Consider the following 20,746-nt stretch of genomic DNA (forward strand, 5'->3'; position numbering starts at 1 on the left):
CAAAGAAATTTTTGCATAACACTCATGAAAAGGTTTCGAGGGTCAGAAAGCATGGCAACATCGCAACAAGCGATGCTGGAACGAAACAAGCGGTGGAGAAACGGTCAGTTTTCAAGTCTTTCAGTTCACGAACGTCTATGACACATCTGCAAGACAGCCTCACCAGAGAATCTGGTATCACTACAACAACCGTTTCAAACATTGAACACAATTAAGCCCGAGCAATATGAGCTGCTGGGGCAACGGAGTGAATTAACAGCATTCTTCGAAATGAAAAGCAAGTCTACAAGCTAGACAGCTAGGCCATATCTGCAGGCATTGATGATTCTGGCACTTGCTTCCCTCCCGGGTGTCTCCAGAGCTTGCTGCTAGGCTCTTGCCCTCTTGTTGCTGCAATCTGGGCACTTGTAGTGCTTGATATGCTCGGCTCGAGCAGGTGTGATCTTGACACACTTGCCATGGTACCACCGCTCGCAACTGTCGCAGCAGATCCAGAACTCATCCTTACCGTCATTTGTTCCGCAGGATCCACATAGGGTGTTATCACGCTCTTCCTCTTCCTCGTATTCTTCACCACTCTCATCATCATCTTTGGGGGGTGCCGCCACTTTTGTCGCTTTCGAATGAGATTCCGGTCTTGATGGCTGAAACAGACGATCGTTAGCTATGCTAATACTGAAAGGCAGTATGATAAGTGTCTAAACTTACCATTTTCGAGCTTGGTTTGCTGCTTTTGCTGGTACTATTGGGGCCCTTCTCCTTGGTTTGTTTCTTAGCAGCCCCAGTCACTACTTCAAATATCGTTGGCAAGTTATTTATCATGTTGAAGAGTCGCCTCCTGTTAGAGACAAACAAACCACATGTTTTCAAACATCCATAGCAGCAGAGAACTTTTTATTCAAACTGATAGGAATCTGAATGCTCCGAACTGAGGGAACCCAGATAGCAGTATTGGAATCCATTACAAGAATCTGCATAATGTTTACTGAAGAGCCCTTTACATGACCACATCCTGCTAAGCCACCGGTTAGCAAAAACCTGAGAGATTCCTTTTCCTATCAGTTAGTTATTTTTACACCTTGGTCCTTGCGTATTTCCACATCCATGTATTTTCCTACAATTACATGTTCAGTAACACATATTCCACTGTAGTGGTGCAAAAAAGGAAATATCCATTCTGGTCAGTACCAATCCACCCAATAGGTAATAAGATAGTTACAGTTGTTCAAGTGGTCAATTATTAGCTTCTCTCCCAAAAACAGATTTGTGGAACAGTGGAAGTGAAGTGGAATGAATGCTCCCAACCCAATATGCTTGTATAACGAAAGCAAAGGGGTTCAAAAAAAGGATGGAGAACAAGAGCGAGAAAATTCTATGATTTGTACCAAACAATAAGACTTGGAGTTGTGCAGGGAACTTCACAAATTAGCAATAGTGAAAGGGTGTTACATCAGCAATGTAAAGTTCAGTTTTAACCACTTGCTACTAGTTCTTGACCAAGGTGTTGGCAAAACCTGAAAATCTGGTATGTTTAATGCTTTCACAGTCCAAAGGAGGGTCATCAAATGATTTGATACATATTTTCATGTTTGCCAACTAGCATATTGTTCAATTATAAAATCATCTTACGAAAGTTACCAAGTTGTCTTTGAGTAAGCAACCAAGAAAATGTATTCTAAAGTAAAGCAACATGCTGCAACCCAGCAGTAAACGTTTTGTACATTAGTTGTGGCTTCTGAGATAACAGGGAATAGCTTTGTTTCAATGAAGAGTAACACCCCCCCCCCCTCCTTTTTTTTTACAAATGGTACTTGCATCCAGCAGCATATATATAATAAAGCAAACCCAGAACTTAACCCTACATTTAGCTCCAACAGTGACACTAAATTGTCAGCGCTTTTGTTTCCCCTAGGGTACCACGAAATCAATAACTTGCCTCTATGTGAAAAGATCAACGTAACTTGAAAACACGTGGACTGTGGTCTTCCAAACCAACTTCCAAGAATAGAAAACTTGCCTCCTGCTACTCAGCAATGACTACTCAATAGTCAATAGTTAATAATGGAAACAGAAAACTGAACAAACTACTCCCTCCATACCATGAAGAGCACAATCTTAGTTTTTTTAGACATATTAGTGTTATTGGCAAATGACACATACTACCCTTAGTATTTGTCTTAATCCCATTGATTTAGGCATGGAAGGTGTTTGATTTCAACAGAGTTAGTTACAACAAGCAGATAGTCAATTAATAAATGATATATTTGAGAGGACAAGACAGGTCGTTATTGCTAGGATTGCACTCTTTTGTGGGATTTTTTTTAATATCATAATTGCACTTTTCATGGGACGGATGGAGTACAGTTTTTGCCGTGTGAAAATGATATTAGTAGGTTTATCATCAAACTTCTTCCGTGTCATAAAATTTTACTATCCCTTTTCAGTATAAAACAATTAATGGTCAAGGTGTGAACTGGATACTGCCTTGATGTCCAAAACTACAAGAACTAGGGGGATATAGTGAAGGCAGTGTCGTGTAGCCTGGTTAGGTGGTATGGTGTCGCCTAGCATTTAGGCAGGCTAGGTGGCTAAAAGAGATAAAATCGGACTATAGGGATATAATAAACTAATAACAGATAAATAATCTCAGAGCAGTGCAATCAAATGTATTCCTGTGCTATAAAAACCATAGAAGTGGACATGCAACACAAAAACTACATGTTAATCAATAAACTGTTCCTTGTTCTTCATATGTTAATCAGGGCATGCACTATCTGAAACCTATGGTATGCATCTAATCAATACCTTATTTTTAAATATGATAACAAACACATGGAAGCAGCACTAAACCCCCAAGATGCCAGTGCAGTTTTTTTTTATTTATTGAAAAAAACAAGCAAGAGAGATGTAGTTAAGAGAGCCACCCAAACAATGAAATCACTTAAGGTGGTCTGCTAAATTAGGGCTTACATCTTATTGCGAACATGGTTGGCACTCACTGTAATCTCTCTTTCCACCACTGTGGCAGCTGTTCCCTCGATCATTCCACTACTTCACCTCGTTCCATGGCTTCAGATCTGATGATACCTCTTCCTAATTGGCAGTGCTGTTTCTTCCTCATTGCTAGTGCCTAGTGACCACAGATGTGCTCTCATTGCCACCACCCTCCCCTTCATCCTCTACTCTCTTCTGGCTAGTCCATCTCCGCGAGGCCTCTTCCGCAAATATATCAACAGCATGAACACACGTTCAACTGGATCATAGCTGCTGGCACCTCCCTAGGCCTCCCCATGGTGCACAACTCAGTTCTTGGAACCACTGGCCTCCCAGTGCTAATGATGCTGTTCGACCAAATCACAGCTAAGCTTCTTCCCAAACAATACCCAGTACAAGTTTACATTATTCAAAATGTGCTAGCAAACAAAACTCAATTGATTCGGATCGTAATTCTTGTTGCAATTCTTTTGTAATCCAAATAGTGGAACTGCAGGCCCCAATTCGTTTTTTTCTTCTTCTTTTTTCCTTTTTGTGAAAGAGGCTGATTTCAACTCAACTATGATATTTGAATTGAAACACAAATTAAACAACCAAGCACTAATTTTAATTTATGAATCAAAATGATCCTTAATAAAGGAGAAATCACAATGAAAAATTCCAAACAGGTGAGACTTGGGAGTCACAGGTTAGCGATGCCGAATTTCATTTTGCATGTCTTTCATATCTATTGGTCAACACTAACATCGATGAAATTTGTGGAGATGTAGCAAATAGACTACACAAAACCATAGATACATAAATTATGTTTGAAGGACACTGCAACGTTCAAATGTTTTGTATCATTACCTTGCCTCTTTGTCAAATCCAAACCGGGCCGCAAAGTAGAATGCAACAGCTAGTAACCAGGAATCGCTGTGGACGGCTACTAGTGCCAACCAATCCTTCTCATTCATGCCATCCCTAGCAAAGTTTATTCCCAAAGCTGGTTCAGGGATCTCCGGAGGAACTTCCTCCGCTGGCAAAGTTACTTCCCATGTTTCATTAGGGTAGCCATAAAGGCATAAATTTTCCTTTTCTGTTACAAAAAAGCCGAATTAGTAGAAACAGAAGACTCGTGTATTGTATTACTCCGTAAATTCACAATGGAGTGCAAGGAGCTTGCAAGTTAAAAAAAAAGCTACATTGGCTGCACTAAAACACAAGATAAATGAAGGTGTGCTCATTTAACAAAACATGATAGCTCATGACCCTAGATTGCACTTTTATGCAGTATGGTAGAAACAGCTAAAAAGCAAAAGCAAACAAAATGAACAAAGAAACAGCAACCATGTCTAATTTGAGGACTTCAGCACCAGAAACTGGAATTTTCCTAAAATTCCAACATTTTCCAGTGAAGGCTACCACGAGTCAAAGTTGAGCTAATCAATGCATGAGAACCGTAAAATCCTAGCGAATTCGAGGATTCCATCCAACCTTGCGCCCCATCTACACTTACAATCGCTCACCACACTCGAACTCATTACGTCATTGACCGAAAGTCCGAAACCTCAAAACGGCGACCAGTATAGGGCTCCCATTCCCGACCAGAAAATTCACCAAATTTAGCTTCGGAACAGCAAGCACAGGAACCGGACGCCCGAACCCTAGCACCCACGAGACTGTCGGTGGCTCCAAACCCTACACACGAGGAGATCGAGCAGACTCACCGGGGTCGCAGAGCTGGTAGACCTTCTCCACATCTGCGCAAACCAACAAAACAAGCAACGCGTCAGCACCGGCGAAGCGGCCAGACAGGCAGGCGAAATCCGGAGCAAAAGGGAGCCAGCGGCGGGTAGCATACCGGTGGTGAGAGCCTTGATCATGCCCGCGCGGCGGCCGCGGAAGTCGCGGAAGACCTCCTCCGCGGTGCGGGCGGAGTAGTGCGCGCCGGCGCCGGGGTCCATTTAGGGTTCCGGCGAGGATGAGGCGGCGGCGGAGACGAGGGGAGGAAGGAGGTGTGAAGGCGAGGTGGGAGGAGGAGACAGGGTCGCAGAGTCGCAGGAGGGGTGAGGTTTTATTTGGGAGAAAGTTGCGGGCATTTCTGGGAGATTTGAGCCCATCGTTTTTTTTTCTTTACCCAAGTGACTGCGTATGTCATCATATCTTTTCCCAAAAAAGTTAACACCGTCACCATTTGCCTCGTGTATTTCAAGGAAACCAATTTGCATTTCTTTTAAGTTTTGTTTTACGCTGAAAGCTGCGGGAGTTTTGAGAGGTTTTATGCTGGGCATGAATGAATGTCCAGTAATCAAGACTGCTTTTGTATCAGCAGCTCTAGCAGTCTAGCTACCCTTTTTTTCCTTGAACTTTTGGTCCCCTAATTTGTTCTCCATGTTGGCATTTTTCTTACAATGTCTTGATTGGCACAACTCCAACTTTATTAAAATCATAAAGTAAATAAAGTAGTTTAAGTATCTGTATTTAGTCTAAACTATAAATAAAATAGTTTATTAGAATACTATGATTGTACTAACAACTCTCTAGATTCATGGAATTTTGGACTTGGAAATTCTCCGTTCGGAACTGGAGGGGTGCCAAACAGACCACAGGTCATTCATTTTATGAGGTTTGTAATTGTCTGATTTTTTTTAAAAAAAAGAGAGGAGACGTTATTTAATGGAATGTAGTTAACTAAGTAAATAAGGTATGCCTGTATGAAAATAATTTACCGATGTGAACATAACAATGGTGATCATACAAATAAAAAAAACATAAATAAATGCTAACACAACTTTTTCCAGGATTCTCAAAAGTATGCCTGACAGGATGGGAAACAAAAGGAATAGCTTTTGTACCAGCATCGCCATCTATTCATTGCACTCAAAACGACCATCAGTTCATGGCAAATCAAATACTACTATAATAAACCAAAATAAGGTGCATCTAGTGAAACTGAAAACACATACTTAAATATGGAGTACAACCATCGCATATACCGTATATTTACGACCTAGGAATTTTTCAAAAGCTTCAGATGCCCAAAGGTAGAGTATGTGAAGGAGACGCGGCGCCCTCGCGCGTGATCGTGCCAAGAAAGCAACCGTAGAAACGGAACACCCGCCACCACTGAGCCGAGGGGGCGGAGGATATGGCAGCCCTTGCCGCCAACCACCCCCGCCTCCTCTCCTTCTCCTCCGCAGCTGCTTCGACAGCTCCGCGCCGCCGCCGCCGCCTCTCCTCGCTCCCCTTCTCCCCGCGGCCCTCTTCCCATGGCCGTTTCAGCTCCAGAGCCGCGGACCGCGTCCTCGTCACGCGCGCCTCGGGCGGCAGCGGCGGCACCAGCAGCGCGGCGGCTCCACCCGCCGCGGCGTCGCTGTCCCTGGAGGAGCTGCGCCGGGGCTGCACCACCTGGACGTGGCGCGGGATGCGCGTGAACTACCTCGCCAGGGGGCAGGGCCCGCCCGTCCTGCTCGTCCACGGCTTCGGCGCCTCCGTCGCGCACTGGCGCAGGTGAGCCGCCTTTGATCTTTCCTGACGAAATCTGAGCTCCGCGCGTGATCGTTGGCGCGCCCGCGCGATGCGCTCGACCGATGAACTAGCCGAGCTCCTGCAATGATCGCTAATTGATCAGCTCGTTGGTAGGAACATTGGGGTGCTGTCTGAATCCCACACCGTCTACGCGATCGATTTGCTGGGGTTCGGCGCCTCGGACAAGCCTGCTGGGTTTTCTTACACGATGGAGACATGGGCTGAGGTAAACTGTGGTTTCAGTCTGAGGCATGAACAGAGGCGCACTATCCTGTACCTGATGTTTGAACTGAATTGATCCACCAACAATTGCTTCAAAGGCCATGTTTAGTTCCTAAAAATTTTCAAGATTCCCCGTCACATCGAATCTTCGGACACATACATAGAGTATTAAATGCAGTTGAAAAAAATAACTAACTATACAATTCAACTGGAAATGAAGAGATGAATCTTTTAAGACTAATTAGTCCATAATTAGACATTAATTACCAAATAACAATGAAAGTGCTACAGTACCCGAATCCAAAAAAATTCATGAACTAAACACAGCCAAAAGAGCAACTTGTCTCATGTAAAGAAAACAACGGTGCCCGTGTGCTGTGTGAAGCAGTTGATCTTGGACTTCTTGGAGGAGGTCGTGAAGAGGCCCGCCGTGCTCGTCGGCAACTCTGTCGGGAGCCTTGCATGCGTCATCGCCGCCTCAGGTTCCAAAATCCCATCATGTCAGTAAATCCTATTTCCGTAAACTCCGTAACTATGATACTTACTACATTGAATCTGCTCTTGGCAATGATGAGCAGAGTCCAGCAGAGACGTTGTCCGGGGGCTTGTGCTGCTGAACTGCGCCGGCGGCATGAACAACAAGGCGATCGTCGATGACTGGAGGATCAAGCTGGTCCTGCCTCTGCTCTGGCTGATCGACTTCCTGCTGAACCAGCGGCCGATAGCATCGGCACTCTTTAACGGCGTGAAAAACAGGCATGCCGATCTGCACCGCAGCTCCCTCTGATCTGACCTGTTTGGCACTTACCCTGTTCTGTGGTAATCTGAACTGAACAGGGACAACCTGAAGGACATCTTGCTCTCTGTTTACGGGAACAAAGATGCCGTGGACGATGAACTAGTAGAGGTAAGGGTATCTCCTAATGTTCCATCTGTTTCTTGATCTTCAGCATCCAGCTAGGCTACGTCTGTTTCTGCAAAAATTCATCACTTGGGATCACTGAATCCATCCCCATTCGCATTGGCATTGGGCGCCCAAGGCTCACATGCCGATGATTTCTGATGAAGCTTTTTTTTTTTTCTAAACTTTCTGAAAGTATGAGCACGCACACGCAGATCATAAGGGGGCCGGCCGACACGGAGGGCGCCCTGGACGCGTTCGTGTCGACGGTGACCGGCCCGCCGGGGCCGAGCCCGATAGCGCTGATGCCGCGGCTGGCGGACGTGCCCGTGCTGGTGCTGTGGGGCGACCGGGACCCCTTCACCCCGAATCGACGGGCCCGTGGGGAAGTTCTTCTCGAGGCTGCCGTCGGAGCTCCCCAACGTGACGCTCCACATGCTGGAGGGCGTCGGCCACTGCCCGCACGACGACCGCCCGGACCTCGTCCACGACAGGCTGCTCCCGTGGCTCGACGGCCTCCCGCCGCCCGCGGCCGAGGCGGCCGGGGCTGTAGCGGCGGCCTAGTCGCCGAGGGCCGGGGCCGCGGGTGACGACGAACTGACTATGGATGTAAATTTTTTCTCTTCTGGTTGCTCGTGTCGACAAAGTTTTTTTGACGCCTCTTATCTGAGTACGGTTGTAGCATCTGTTTATACACATATGCACGTACCACCTTACACACCACAATCGCACCACACATGTACAAGCAGATCTACAACTACACACAGATACGAAGACCGTGTCCTTCTAGAGATCATTAGAAACCTCCAAAACTTCGTAGGCGACGGACACGTTGCAGTCCCTTTGTGACTCCACGCGTGAGAGGCAGGCGTTTGAAAACCATCCAAATAGAAACTACTCAAAATTAGGGGCAAGCCCCGGTGAGACACCCGAGTGTCGATGCTGAGCATCGAACTCAGGCGGGTGGCCTGCACAACCGCAGCGCTCACCACTGGGCTATGAGCCCGTTCTCTCTTGTCGACAAAGTTGAAGGACACGGTGAGGGGGAATTTGATCCGTGCCGGTGCTCCGTACTGTGCACACGGCCCAAGAAGTTTAGGCGGCCGCAGCCTGTGCTGTGGGCCGAGCTACGTGGACCAAGGTTCTTAGCCCACATCGATCCTTATGTTGGGTGAAACGAATAATGGGCTACTGGGCTAGGCCAGAAACCCGCAACCATCTCTCCCTCGAGAGTTTTTGAGACAAATCAGACGAGTTGATGTTGCCCATACGCATGCTCCGCGATTTTCCAGATTCTAGATTAGACTCCTTTTTTCTCAGAAAAACAAGAGCCTGCCATCTAGAGACGTTGACCACCACGCAACGTTACGTCACCAACATTTCAGACTAGCGAAAAGAATACTCCTTTTCTTTGTGAGCAGATGGTGGCGGCATCCTTTTGACGGCCGTGACTCGTGATGAGGCACCACAAGTCAGCTGGGAAGAAGAGTCTTTTTTTTTTACCCAAGCTGGGAGAAAAGTCAACCCCACAAGTCAGCCGGCTCCGGTCAACTAGTCCAAGGTCCAAGCATGCGTGGACGTCAAATGACGGCGACGACCACAGACACCATACGGTTTTCTAATCAGCGTGGTTGATCATGATCTCGGTCGTCGTCGGCGGTCGGCCCCGCGCACGCGCAGCTAGCGACGCATCGATCGGCCACCGAGCTTGCAATATTGAGTGGGGGGCCGCCGGCGGTGGCGGCGAGAGAACGGCCTCACCGCCGGTATTAACTGCCAGTTATGGGATGAGCACGGCCCACCGGTCGGTCATGCATGGGAACAGCTGGAACGGGGCGTTACGCGGAGTAAGTTGATGAGAGGAAGCTAGCTACACATGCATGCGTCATGTACCCACCTCACCGATAGAATTGAATATATCCTCCTGTGTATGTACCATGGTTTTGCTGGAGCATTAACATAGTATTTTCATAGGAAAAAAAATTACTCCCACAAGTATAGCAAAAATCCGGATAACCTCTTAACTATCTTTTGGTTCAATTTAACCTCTAAACTATGGTATTTAGTTTAATTTACCTCCTAATACAATTTGATTTTTCCAAAAGAATACAATTTTTTCTCCACAAACAAGTATCTGAATTTAAGATTTTGCATGGTTTTAGTGGGCATTACATTGTATGTCAAAAAAGTATATTAGGAATTTTCATCATTATTTTTCTATAAATTTGCATCATAAGGGTTAATTTATTATTAAATATCATATCCTATCAAAATAATGATGAAAAATTCTTGACATATTTTTCTAAAATATGTTATGACATCTGATATCATCTTAAAATTTTAACTCAAGACTTCTCTTGCGCATGGATAAATAAAAAGGATTAATCTTACTAAGGGGTAAATTGGATCAAATGACATAGTTTAGAGGTAAATTGAACCAAGAAATAGTTTAGGGAGTTATCCGGAATTTAACGATACTTGAGGGGAGTGTTGCCGGTCCTTAAATGTAAAATATGACCGTCAATTGTGCCTCTGTAAATAGAAGAATGACCTTACTTACTCATATATATGTATCACTAACCTAGCTCCATAGATATAGTTGTATATTTGACCATTTCAGCTTACAAAGTTCAAAATAAGATGAAAACATGCAGAACACGCGGACAAACTACACAGAAGATCCCATGCTGCATCACACTTAGAGAGGACCCATATGGCGGGCCAAACTGACATATATTAAGGTGGCAAACATAGAGAATCAAGATATGGACCAACCTGCGAGACTCCCACGTGAAGGTAGTTGCTAGGAGGGCCAACAGGGGTAGGCCGACCCCCTGGGTCGGCTAAACCTGGTCACCTCCCCGGCGATGCACTTTGGTGGAAAGACAACCACTACCATTCCTACGTCGGTTACGAATGTTTCCATATTTATCTCCACCAGGAACTGCCCTTGAAGGGTATAAAAGGAGGAGGAGGAGCCCTCTTATTCAACACACACCACACTTGAAGCCTCTCTCCCTCTCTACACTTGTGACTTGTAATCCTTAGGTTAGTGGAGCTAGGCTAGTCATCTTTTTTAGTGAATCCAAGTCATCCTCGGAGTCGTTGAGCAATCATCGGCTCTCGGTATGGCTTTGTATTCTACTTGTCGTCACTCTACTATGAATATAGAGCTGATTCATGGTTATCTTGCTATCTTGATAGTATGTTATACCATGTCTTATGCTTCCTTAAGTTATATAACCTTGTTTAGCTTAGTCTTAAGTCTCAATATCTGTTTGGTGTGCTCTCTCGGGCTTGCTCAATGCTCTATGCCTGTCCAACATGATGGTGGGGTTGGGGGTGGGGGCTAGAGTAGTGATCTTGTACACAAGCAAGGTGCTCTGGGCACGAGGGATGCATCGAACATGACTGCATCCCATAGTCTTAGGGGTGGGCGACAGGTGGTGATAGCCATGTGTGTCCTTTGTAGTCCCTCGCATTTGATGTGGAGTGGGAGTCTAAAGTGTTGTTCCAAGTTGCTGGCAGACTACTACTGGGCAACCTCTCTGCTGTTGAATGCTTAATGCTAATCTAACCTTGTGTTGTATAGCCCTTGTTAATCTTGAGTAGATACCACTAGGGCAACCCCTTTTATGCCTTTGTTCCCGCTAACTTTTGGTTTATTCGTTATTCTTTATTCTTGATATTGGCTTGTGTGTGTGTGTGTCACCTTACCCCTATTTATCATCTTTATATAAGCTTACCCTGTATGAAAGATAGTCTATTACTTGTTTATGATTTGTTCATGATGTCTTGATTATGTACCTAGTAAACTCTTTAGATCATGCCATTCTTTAGAAAAATATAAATAATGATAACCATGAATACTCATGGGTGAAATGCTACAACGGTAGCTTGCAGATCCTTTTGTATACGTTGAGATATACCAATAGCATTTTCCTTGCGCCGTTACCAGGGGAATTAACACACCCCTAGTGATGACGCTAAGAAATGCCAACATGGAGTAATTTGGATGTTTTCCTTTTTGATAATATTTTCAAGACAAATCATTCAATACTATGTGTCTATTGGATTGATCTAAATACTTCTTCCTAATTTGATGGTCGAAGTTAGAAAGATTACCTCTCTATGAATGCTTGCCATACATTAGCAGCAAAGAGAGTAATTTTGGCACTAGATTAAACTGATCCAAGAGAATAGAGCAAAAGTTATGTGCAATATGAGTGCTCACATAATGTGGCTTATATTTTGTTCCAAAAAAATTATTTAGCATATATACATCCTTGTCAAAACACACGATAATTCTCTCGTTCTTGTTTCAAATTAAAAAAAACAAAAGTCCATTTTCTCATGTCTAACTATTAAAAATAGCGGCAGGAATGTTGGTTCACACTTCATGGCATTTTAACGAGCAAACTAATCCAATCACGCAAAAGATTGTTCATGGAACTACTATCGAAATTATTCGGACTATTTTTCCAAGTACCATTCCATTGTTCATTGCTATACCATTGTTTGCTCTGTGTATACTGAATGGATGGGCTATTAGTAAGCCATTACTATCAAAGCTATTGGTCATCAATGATATCCGAGGGCATCTCTTAACAAGGGTAATTTATGTGCAATGAAATCTACCAGTGGTTCGCGAAGCATCTGGCTTACCGGTCATCTCCCATTCCCGTTGTCGAAAAGTGCTCCCATAATGCAATACATTATCCTTCCAAGATAATTTTTAATATTTGTAAGAAAATGAACTTCTCCTTTTGGTCACATATGGTTATTGGCATATTCTTTGAAACACAAATCTATTCAGTATTTTTTGTTACACTAGTACATTGTAACAAATAGCAATGCTATACTATTATAATACTACCTGAAAATGTATTTGTTGGAGCAGGTAGGAGTATGACCTACCCCAAAAATTGATTTCAGAATTAATACAAAAGAATGACATACCTTATACCTTATAGAGTCATAAGGGCAACTCCAGTGCTGGTTCGATTTGAAACTAACTATCGGGCCCGCCGAAATCAAATTTGCCTCCGGTTTGACCTCAATAGTGTAAAAATCAGCAATTGGTGGTCCACACTCGATTTCTCTCTTCTCAACCTCTGGCGGCCCAGCTCCTTCAAGGTTCTTACCCGTGCTGCCTAGGGGATCACGTATGCATTGATTCGTCGTCGCTTGTTTAGAAAATATTACTTCATTCTCAAGAGTCGAATCGAGTTTAGAATCCAATTTTGAGTTTTGATTCCCACTATTCGACGACCGCAGTGTGCAAAGTTTGATTTCAAGAGACTACTATTCAATTTTGAAACACACTGGAGCTGCCCTAAATGAATGTGTAGTGGGGTGGAAACAAGGTACCCTGGTTAATGCAAATGTGTATATTTTATAAAAAAATGTAACTGTATAGTAAAAAAGGCTTCTGGTGGTGGCCAATTGGTTCGGATATTTTTATTTTTATTTTGCTATTTTCAATTTTTTTATTTTTTAGAATTTAATTTGTAGGATCTGTCCATGAAAATAGCATTTCTAGGGACGGGTCATGACATGACCCGCTGAAATAGTATTTCTAGGGGCCCTTTAAAATATATTTACAGAGGTGGACACGTTATCCGCTCCTGTAAACAACTATTTGTTGCTGCAAAAAGCAGGAGTTGGTACCGCACTCTCCCCTGCAGATAGTGTTTTGCTCGCCCCTGAAAGTATTTTCTATAGTAGTTAGAATAATTGATAGTGTTTTGCTCGCCCCTGAAAATATTTTCTATAGTAGTTAGAATAATTGTGAGCGGAGAGAGATGTGCAAGTGTAAGAGTATTTTCAATGGACTAGCTAAATTTGGTTGGATAGGTAAAAAAGGAAAAAAGAGAAAAAGTTACCATCCAACAGACTCTCCGTATTGCTATTCTCGATATCCACCGCGTTGCGCACTGGAGGCTGCCGGAGTCCTGGATAGACGCACGTAGGCTGTGTTTAGATTCGTAAAAGCGGTAAAAAGAGTCACATCGGACACTGTAGTACACTATAGTATTTTTCGTTTGTTTATGCTAATTGTTGTCCTACTATGACCTAACTAGTCTCAAAAAATTCGTCTCGTCGTGTACATCAAAACTATGCAATTAGTTTTTTTATTTATCTATATTTAATACTTTATACATAAGGCAAAAGATTTAATGTGATAGATGAATAGTGAAGTTTACAGAGAGAAATTTTGGAAATAAACACACGTAGTAGCCCCCGCGCGCGCGGCCCGCGAGGTGTTGGAGGACCAGAGCAGCAGCGGCACGGCCGTGCCATTGGCCGCCGTGCCGTCGAGGACCTGGAGCTCACCGATTTCCATGAGCGAGAGGGCCACTTGGGATCAGGGTTCACCTTTTCGGCGAAATTTCGCCGAAATTTCGGTGAAAATTTCGTTTTCGCTAGTAGCCGGGAAGTGAAATTTCGGTACTTTTCGCCATTTTTCGTTTTGAAATTTAAAAATTCAAAAATATTTATAAAAAATTTGGAAAAATATGATTAAAAACTAGGTGTTCTTCTGAGCAAATAGGACTAGAACACACTCAAATCTAAGATCATTTGATAGGCTAAAATTGCATTTTAGTTGAAAACAAGGTTATTTGTAGTCTAATGAGGTAGAATTTGAGTTGCCATGAGAGTTAACGAAGTAGGAAAGCACACCTTTTCAGAATGCTTTAACAATTCTCTATACAAATTGAATCCAAAAAAAAATTCAAATACTGTCACATGAATTGATAACCGATTCAAATCATGTTTGTCCCGAATTTAAAACAACTTTCAATTAGATCAACCAATATCTCTGAAATTTTATAGGCATATCCGCAATAACAAGAATAATAAAAGTCTAGTTGAGGCCTAAGAGAGAAAATGGAAGTTGTCACATGAAATGACAAGACTTTTAATTGGTAGTTTTTGAAATAATTAAATAACTTTAAAACCATTGCTCAAATGAAAAAGTTCCTGAAACAAAAGTTGTAGATCTCGAAAAAATGAACAAAGTTGGTATTCAAAAGTTTTTCATTTGACCTCGGGAACAGTAGAAAAATCACAACTGACATCATTTTCCGGTCGGAAATCACCGAATTTCGGTCGAAATCACCGAAATTTCGGTCGGAATTCACCGAAATTTCATTTTTTGAATTTGAATTCTCTTTCCGTTCGGAATTAGCGAATTTCGGCGAAATTTCGGCCGAAATTTCGTTTCCGGCAGTTGGCGGGATTCGGTAAAAAAACGAAAAGGTGAACCCTGCTTGGGATCCCACCATCCCGTGGTACCAGATGCCGACGTAGCAGTGACTTCCCCTACCGCAGCGTGTCCACCGTCTCCGCCGTCACGCGTCACGGCCATGCGAGGAGCAGAATGAGGAGCCAAGAGAGGAGGTCATGGATGGGCGGTGGGGATGAAAAAAAAAGGTCTGATGGCTAATTGTTGGATAATACGGATATATGAAGAGGGAAGACTAGCTAAACAGATAACTAAATGGTAATATAAAATTGAGATTTAGCTAATGTTTAGAGACGTTCTTACCGTACAATGACAAGCCGACAAGATCGATTGCAGAGGTAACAGCCGATCGATCGGGTGAGCAAAAGTCAACACCTAGCACCTCCATGACTGTGTTTGGATCCAAGAGCTAGAGCTATTTGGGTTAGAGCTAATTAGCTCAAGCAAATAACCCTCCAATAAAATAGCAATTGACATGTTTAGATCCAAGAGCTATGTAGCATTAAAAGCACATTTTTTCAATCATTGGAGCCCTATTACATTTCTTGCTATGGTGTGCTCCACCTAAAATAGCTCAGATAATCACCCTTGGGTGGGATAGTTTTTTGAGATAGGCTATTCGCAAATAGCCAAAAACTAGCCCTCAAATTTGGAGATTTTAAACTATTTTAGACTATTTTAAATTAAAAATAGCTCTAGCTCTTGGATCCAAACACACCCTATGTTGTCGATTCTCCTCGGTCCACTCCCCCCTTCCCCACATTACAGTCACATGCATGATTTGGACAAAATGCCCGCACATGTCCCCATGCGCTCGTGCTTCGTGCATGGGTTTGACCTGTCAGAGGTAGCCAACACTTGTTCCGGGCTGTCAGCGCTGCACGCTTGTGCGTGACGTACCACTGCCCTGCAATGGTTAGAGTGCGACTCTGCGCATAGCCTCATCCGGGCAGAATAGGACAAACGAACGAACGAGCTAACCTTACCAGAATACCAGCTGCTCAGATCTCAGATCAGGCGTCGTCTTTCACGTACGTGCAGTGGGGTAATACGGGAATTAATGGAAACCGATCCGACCACCGTACTCGTGTGCCTGTGCTGAGTGCTGATACTAACTTTGGAAACGAGAGCTGGTGCGTTCTTTGGCGATTTGTTTCCACACTTAGAAACATTATTCAGATTACAATTAAAATAGTAGTAGTTACCTTTACATATTTTCCGTAGATGACCGATGATATTTATTGAAAGAAACCGGTGCTCGTAGTCTAAAAAAGGAAAGATAAGAATTCGACAACTAAAAACCTTAACCTATACCTCAATCTATTTAAATCTATTTTGCGCAAAACATAAACTAAAACATATATTATCTACATGTGCAACTATGATTCAACTAGTATGGAACCCTCGTCCCAAAACAAATTTTGCAATCTATAGACAATCCTAGGTTAAAGCTACTCTAAGAAGTTAAGGCACACAAGTTGTAAGTAAGAATTGTGAAAACGTAATGGAGGGGATGAGCGGAAGTAAACTAAGTGTATCCCGTGGTATCATTAGGCACTAAGCAGCCACCCCTAGCCCATGTTGTTAAAACACTCAATCAAAAGTACCACTTCTCGGCCACCAAGTTTCTTCCGGGAACCCTTAACTTGCCATAAAGGCTAGGAACCAAGGTTCATGCCAAGTTTCTGGTCAACTTGATCCCGCTTTCTATTAAGGAGCTTCTCCATAAAGGATGGAGACCCTCGTTTCCCTGCACAAAGTCTTTGTCGCCGTTCCACACCAAGCTGGAGGGTCGAAGACTTGCCGACGAGCCATCAAAGCTCCAAGGGGCCGGCACACCAAGATACAAGTTGTGGTTCACTCTAGAAGCGGTGCACAAGGCAGCAACACCTTGCTTTCCCACTCTCTCAAAAGCTAATTCTAGCACTGACACTTTCAAAGTTTGTGCCCAACCTATAGATGTGATCAGTTGACACTCTTGTGGCATGGAGATGTTCTTCAGGGTGTACGTGACTTCTCTCAACTCCAATATCTTCAAATGACTCGGGTGAGGCATTATATAGGCTAGAGATTCACTCATAGCCATTACTAGCCGTTATGCCAAAACTGCACATACTGTCGGTTCATGGATCAGTTTAACCTGTCGCACACAGTCCGAGCTAGCCATTGAACTTCTGACAGGCGCCTGTTGCTTATGTGGATGCACCGACGATAGTAGCGACAGGGTGTCGGTTTAACCGGTCCTAAAGGCTTGTTCACGTGCAGCTTGACATGCTCTCTGGACGATGGTCAGACCAATGCATTGACACCACTTGTTGACTTGTCGGTTTAACCGGTGCAGTTGAGCTTTTTCACTTGCTCCAGCATTGCACCGTCCAATGCATGCAATTTGCATGCCGTAGGTTCAACCAGTGCTTACTTAGCTTCTTTCCACTTGATCACCAAAACAACTATTGATGCACCGACCCGTTGAACTTTGACACCATCGGTTCAACCGATACCCTATTTTCTGCAAAATTCATCCAATTCGATATTTGTTTGAGTTCTTTCTTCATTTCTATTTTGCTAGGACTTTATACTTTATCCTTGGCACCTAAGATCATTCACTTGATAATTTGTTAGTTCTATGATTATGTTGTCACACAATTACCAAAATCACGAACTATGGCTTAATATGGTGCCACGTTCCATACATTTGTCTAAAATATAATTACCATTTTAGAAATTTTGTGGAGACTATTTACGTGAATTGTAGACAAAGGCCTCGGTCTACCTCCTATAAATGCGCGACCTCCGTTTATTGCACCATAAATGTTGGTGGCATGTTAGTTGGGGGGCATCACCAAAAAGCTAACCTTATTCATTGGATATAATACTTGTGAGGATATTTTGAATGATAATTTTTGGAGAGAATATTATTGTTTTTGGCTATTTTAATTCATTAGGAGTATTGCGTTTCTATGGTATGTATATCTACGGACAAAATCTTATATTGACTTATGTCATCGGTGCCCCTGATTTGCTGTTCTTTGCCCATATTTCAAACTTAAATTGTGATTTTATTCTTATTTTTTCAACCCCTACTTTTTAAAAACGAAGGCATCGTTTGCCTCTGGTTTTAACCCTGTTAGTTGAATGTCAACTAAAATAATATAAATAAATTGGAGAAACATTCAGAGTAATGGCAAAATCACTATTTCACTTCGAAAAAGGGGTAAGAACACCAAAGCCCCTATTTTTAACTAAACACCTATGAAATAGAAATGGAGGTGCGACATGTAAAAGGAAAAACTATGAATAGGAATTGAAAAGACATATAGATAATTGACAAATGATGTGTATCGCAGTCAGATAAATATAAACAAATATTTATATGAGTATTTTGTCAGAATATGAATAGACAGGAGAGCATAAAATGAAAAATTTCAGTTAGTATGGGTCCCACATTATGCACATTTTTAGTAATTATATATTTCTCTTAAAAGTATTAGTATGAGCAGAAGCGCAGTTTGATGGACCAGTGATATCCAATTCATCGGTGTATTTTTTTTTTTCTGAACTGAAGAGCTGTCGCTGCGATCGATGTACGTGTGAGCTATGATCCATAAGACGATCAAGGTCAGTCACGGGCTCCTTGCGTACACGCACCAGAGTACAGGATCTCCTGCGCTACTTGTGAAAAACCGTCGTCTCTTATGCCTCTCCTTTCTCTGCTCTATAGCCTATACTACTTGACGGAGATGGGCATGTTGTTGTATATTCTGTCGGCTATATTGTGTAGCTAGCTAGCTGCGTATGCGTACGTGCTGTTAGTTCATAAAAAGACAGTGCTGTCTGATGCTTTGTCACTAGAGGCTAATAAGTAATTTAAGGTGTTGTTCTTATTCAAGAGTGAATATATAACATAGCTAAGATTTTAAACAAGAGGCTTAAATATAGCTAGATTGGCATGTACTATGCCCGGCCCATCATGCTTCTTCACAAAAATGGGTTCATGAACCATGCTACTCCCTTCGTTCCAAATTGTAAGCCATTCCAACTTTTTCGAAGAGTCAAAACATAGTTTGATTAACTTTATACGATAAATTATTAACATTTATGATACAAAATAAGTATAACTAGATTCTTTATTAAATATACTTTCATAATATATCTTTACTTACATGCTGATTAACCATGCTTATTTGATTACAAATCGAAATGTTAATTTCACATGGTGCATGGTTGTGTGGCTACCCACGTCAACACGTAAGTTGGGAAGTTCTTTTTTGGCGAAACTATTGTGCAGATATAGCATTACTAGTATCTTGTTTCTCAGCCCCCTCTCCATTAAAAGCACTAATATAATGCACTATACATCTCAGAGGTAAAGACTAAAAACGATCAATCCATATGGCCACATGACCATATTTTATCGCATTAGCTAAAAAAATTGTATACACAAGTTAAAAAGTGATTAAAATTTTCTAAATGTTTTCACAAGTGTAATACCTGAACCCAATGGTTGCGATATAATATTTCTTTTATGGAAGGATTCAAAAATGTAAATTGAATGCGACACAAAAATCATGCAGTATTAGCAGATGGTCTTTCCAAACAAGTCGTTTTCCATTTCATAATGTCTGGTCCTTCTCTCAGGAGGCACGCCATTTTGGAATACTTGTCACTGTATTAATCGCTGTGTTCGCTTGGTTTGTCAGTCAACCAGCTAGCAGTACTGTTCTCTCATACTAAATCAGCACCAGCCACCAGCTACCAATCAGTCAGCAGTACCTTTCTCTCATAACAAATCAGCACCAGCCATCAGCCATAGCCAAGCGAACATAGCGAATATTGCCAGAATGAGTGAGTGCACTCAGGCTTTGCTTTGTGCATGGGGACCACTGTACCCTTTCACATATATGAGCTGCCCTGTCCCACATGTACCAATTCAGAAATTGTCAGTCTTCTCCATTCCTCAACAAATCTGACCTTTTTCTTCTATCAGTCCATCCTGCCATGCATCTTCTTCTAGATCTGACTCTTCTGACAATATGGCTTCGGCCCTGCATAATTGGAGCATATTTATTTTCACTATTGATGTTTTTATTATTGAAGCACTTCTGACTATTTTTTTACAAATCTATGCTAGCGCGTTAATAATTTTTGTTTTGCTTCTATCCATTTTTGAATGAGTAATCTAATAATATGATATTCATGGAGGCAATTGTAATGAAATTTGATTAATGGACATAGTTAAAAAATATCAATACGGTTTCTAGGAAATGAGCAAAAGAACAAAGCAAATGGAATACAACATGCATGATGCAAATGTATTCTGTCCAATAGTTACTGTACGTTTCTGAAAGATAAATATAAGTGTTTTGGTAGCGTCAAAGAAATGTTTTCTTTTCATTAAGGATTTGAGAAGATGCTATAGAGAAAGACGAAGACCAGGAAACCAAGCTAAGGTGACCAGAATGTTCGGACGAAAATTACAAGAGACATCCACGTCAGAGGCCTGGATGAGGCAGCCGCCCAAAGAGGGACTCATCTTGGCCAGTTTCTTTCTCTCTTTAATTCCACCACGCAGTCCCTTTCCTTCTACTCGTAGGGACCATGTATACAAAGGTCTTGTGTACAATTTGCACCACCAAACCCAGCCGCTCGTTGTAGTATGTCATAGCTGCTTGAGGTCCTACACTTTGGTGGCCACTTCTTCCTAAAAATTAAAGGTTCTCTCCATAGCACCATCAGGGCTTGTTGGACATGGGAATCTAGGCTGTACTATTCACAAGATTTTATTCAAATTTTAACAAAAAATCATATAGGACTCCACTCTCATCCAACATATATCAATGCCATAGCTAGCAAAACAATGAGTTAATCTC

General features: G+C 42.5%; 1 protein-coding gene and 1 pseudogene across 1 annotated transcript; one reads left to right on the forward strand and one right to left on the reverse strand.

The window, feature by feature from the left end:
* Positions 1-93: 93 nt before the first annotated feature.
* LOC120665439 (PHD finger protein ALFIN-LIKE 5) lies at positions 94-5,050 on the reverse strand. The gene is made up of 5 exons (XM_039945007.1): positions 4,838-5,050; positions 4,704-4,736; positions 3,844-4,072; positions 709-838; positions 94-644 (listed from the first exon to the last, which is right to left on the reverse strand). The coding sequence occupies exons 1-5, from the start codon at positions 4,938-4,940 to the stop codon at positions 369-371; spliced, it is 771 nt and encodes a 256-aa protein (XP_039800941.1). The 5' UTR covers positions 4,941-5,050; the 3' UTR covers positions 94-368.
* Positions 5,051-6,068: 1,018 nt separating this feature from the next.
* On the forward strand, positions 6,069-8,353 carry LOC120665438 (annotated as a pseudogene).
* The last annotated feature ends 12,393 nt before the right edge of the window (positions 8,354-20,746 follow it).

This window comes from Panicum virgatum, chromosome 3N (genome assembly GCF_016808335.1).
Source record: "Panicum virgatum strain AP13 chromosome 3N, P.virgatum_v5, whole genome shotgun sequence".
Lineage (NCBI taxonomy): Eukaryota > Viridiplantae > Streptophyta > Magnoliopsida > Poales > Poaceae > Panicum > Panicum virgatum.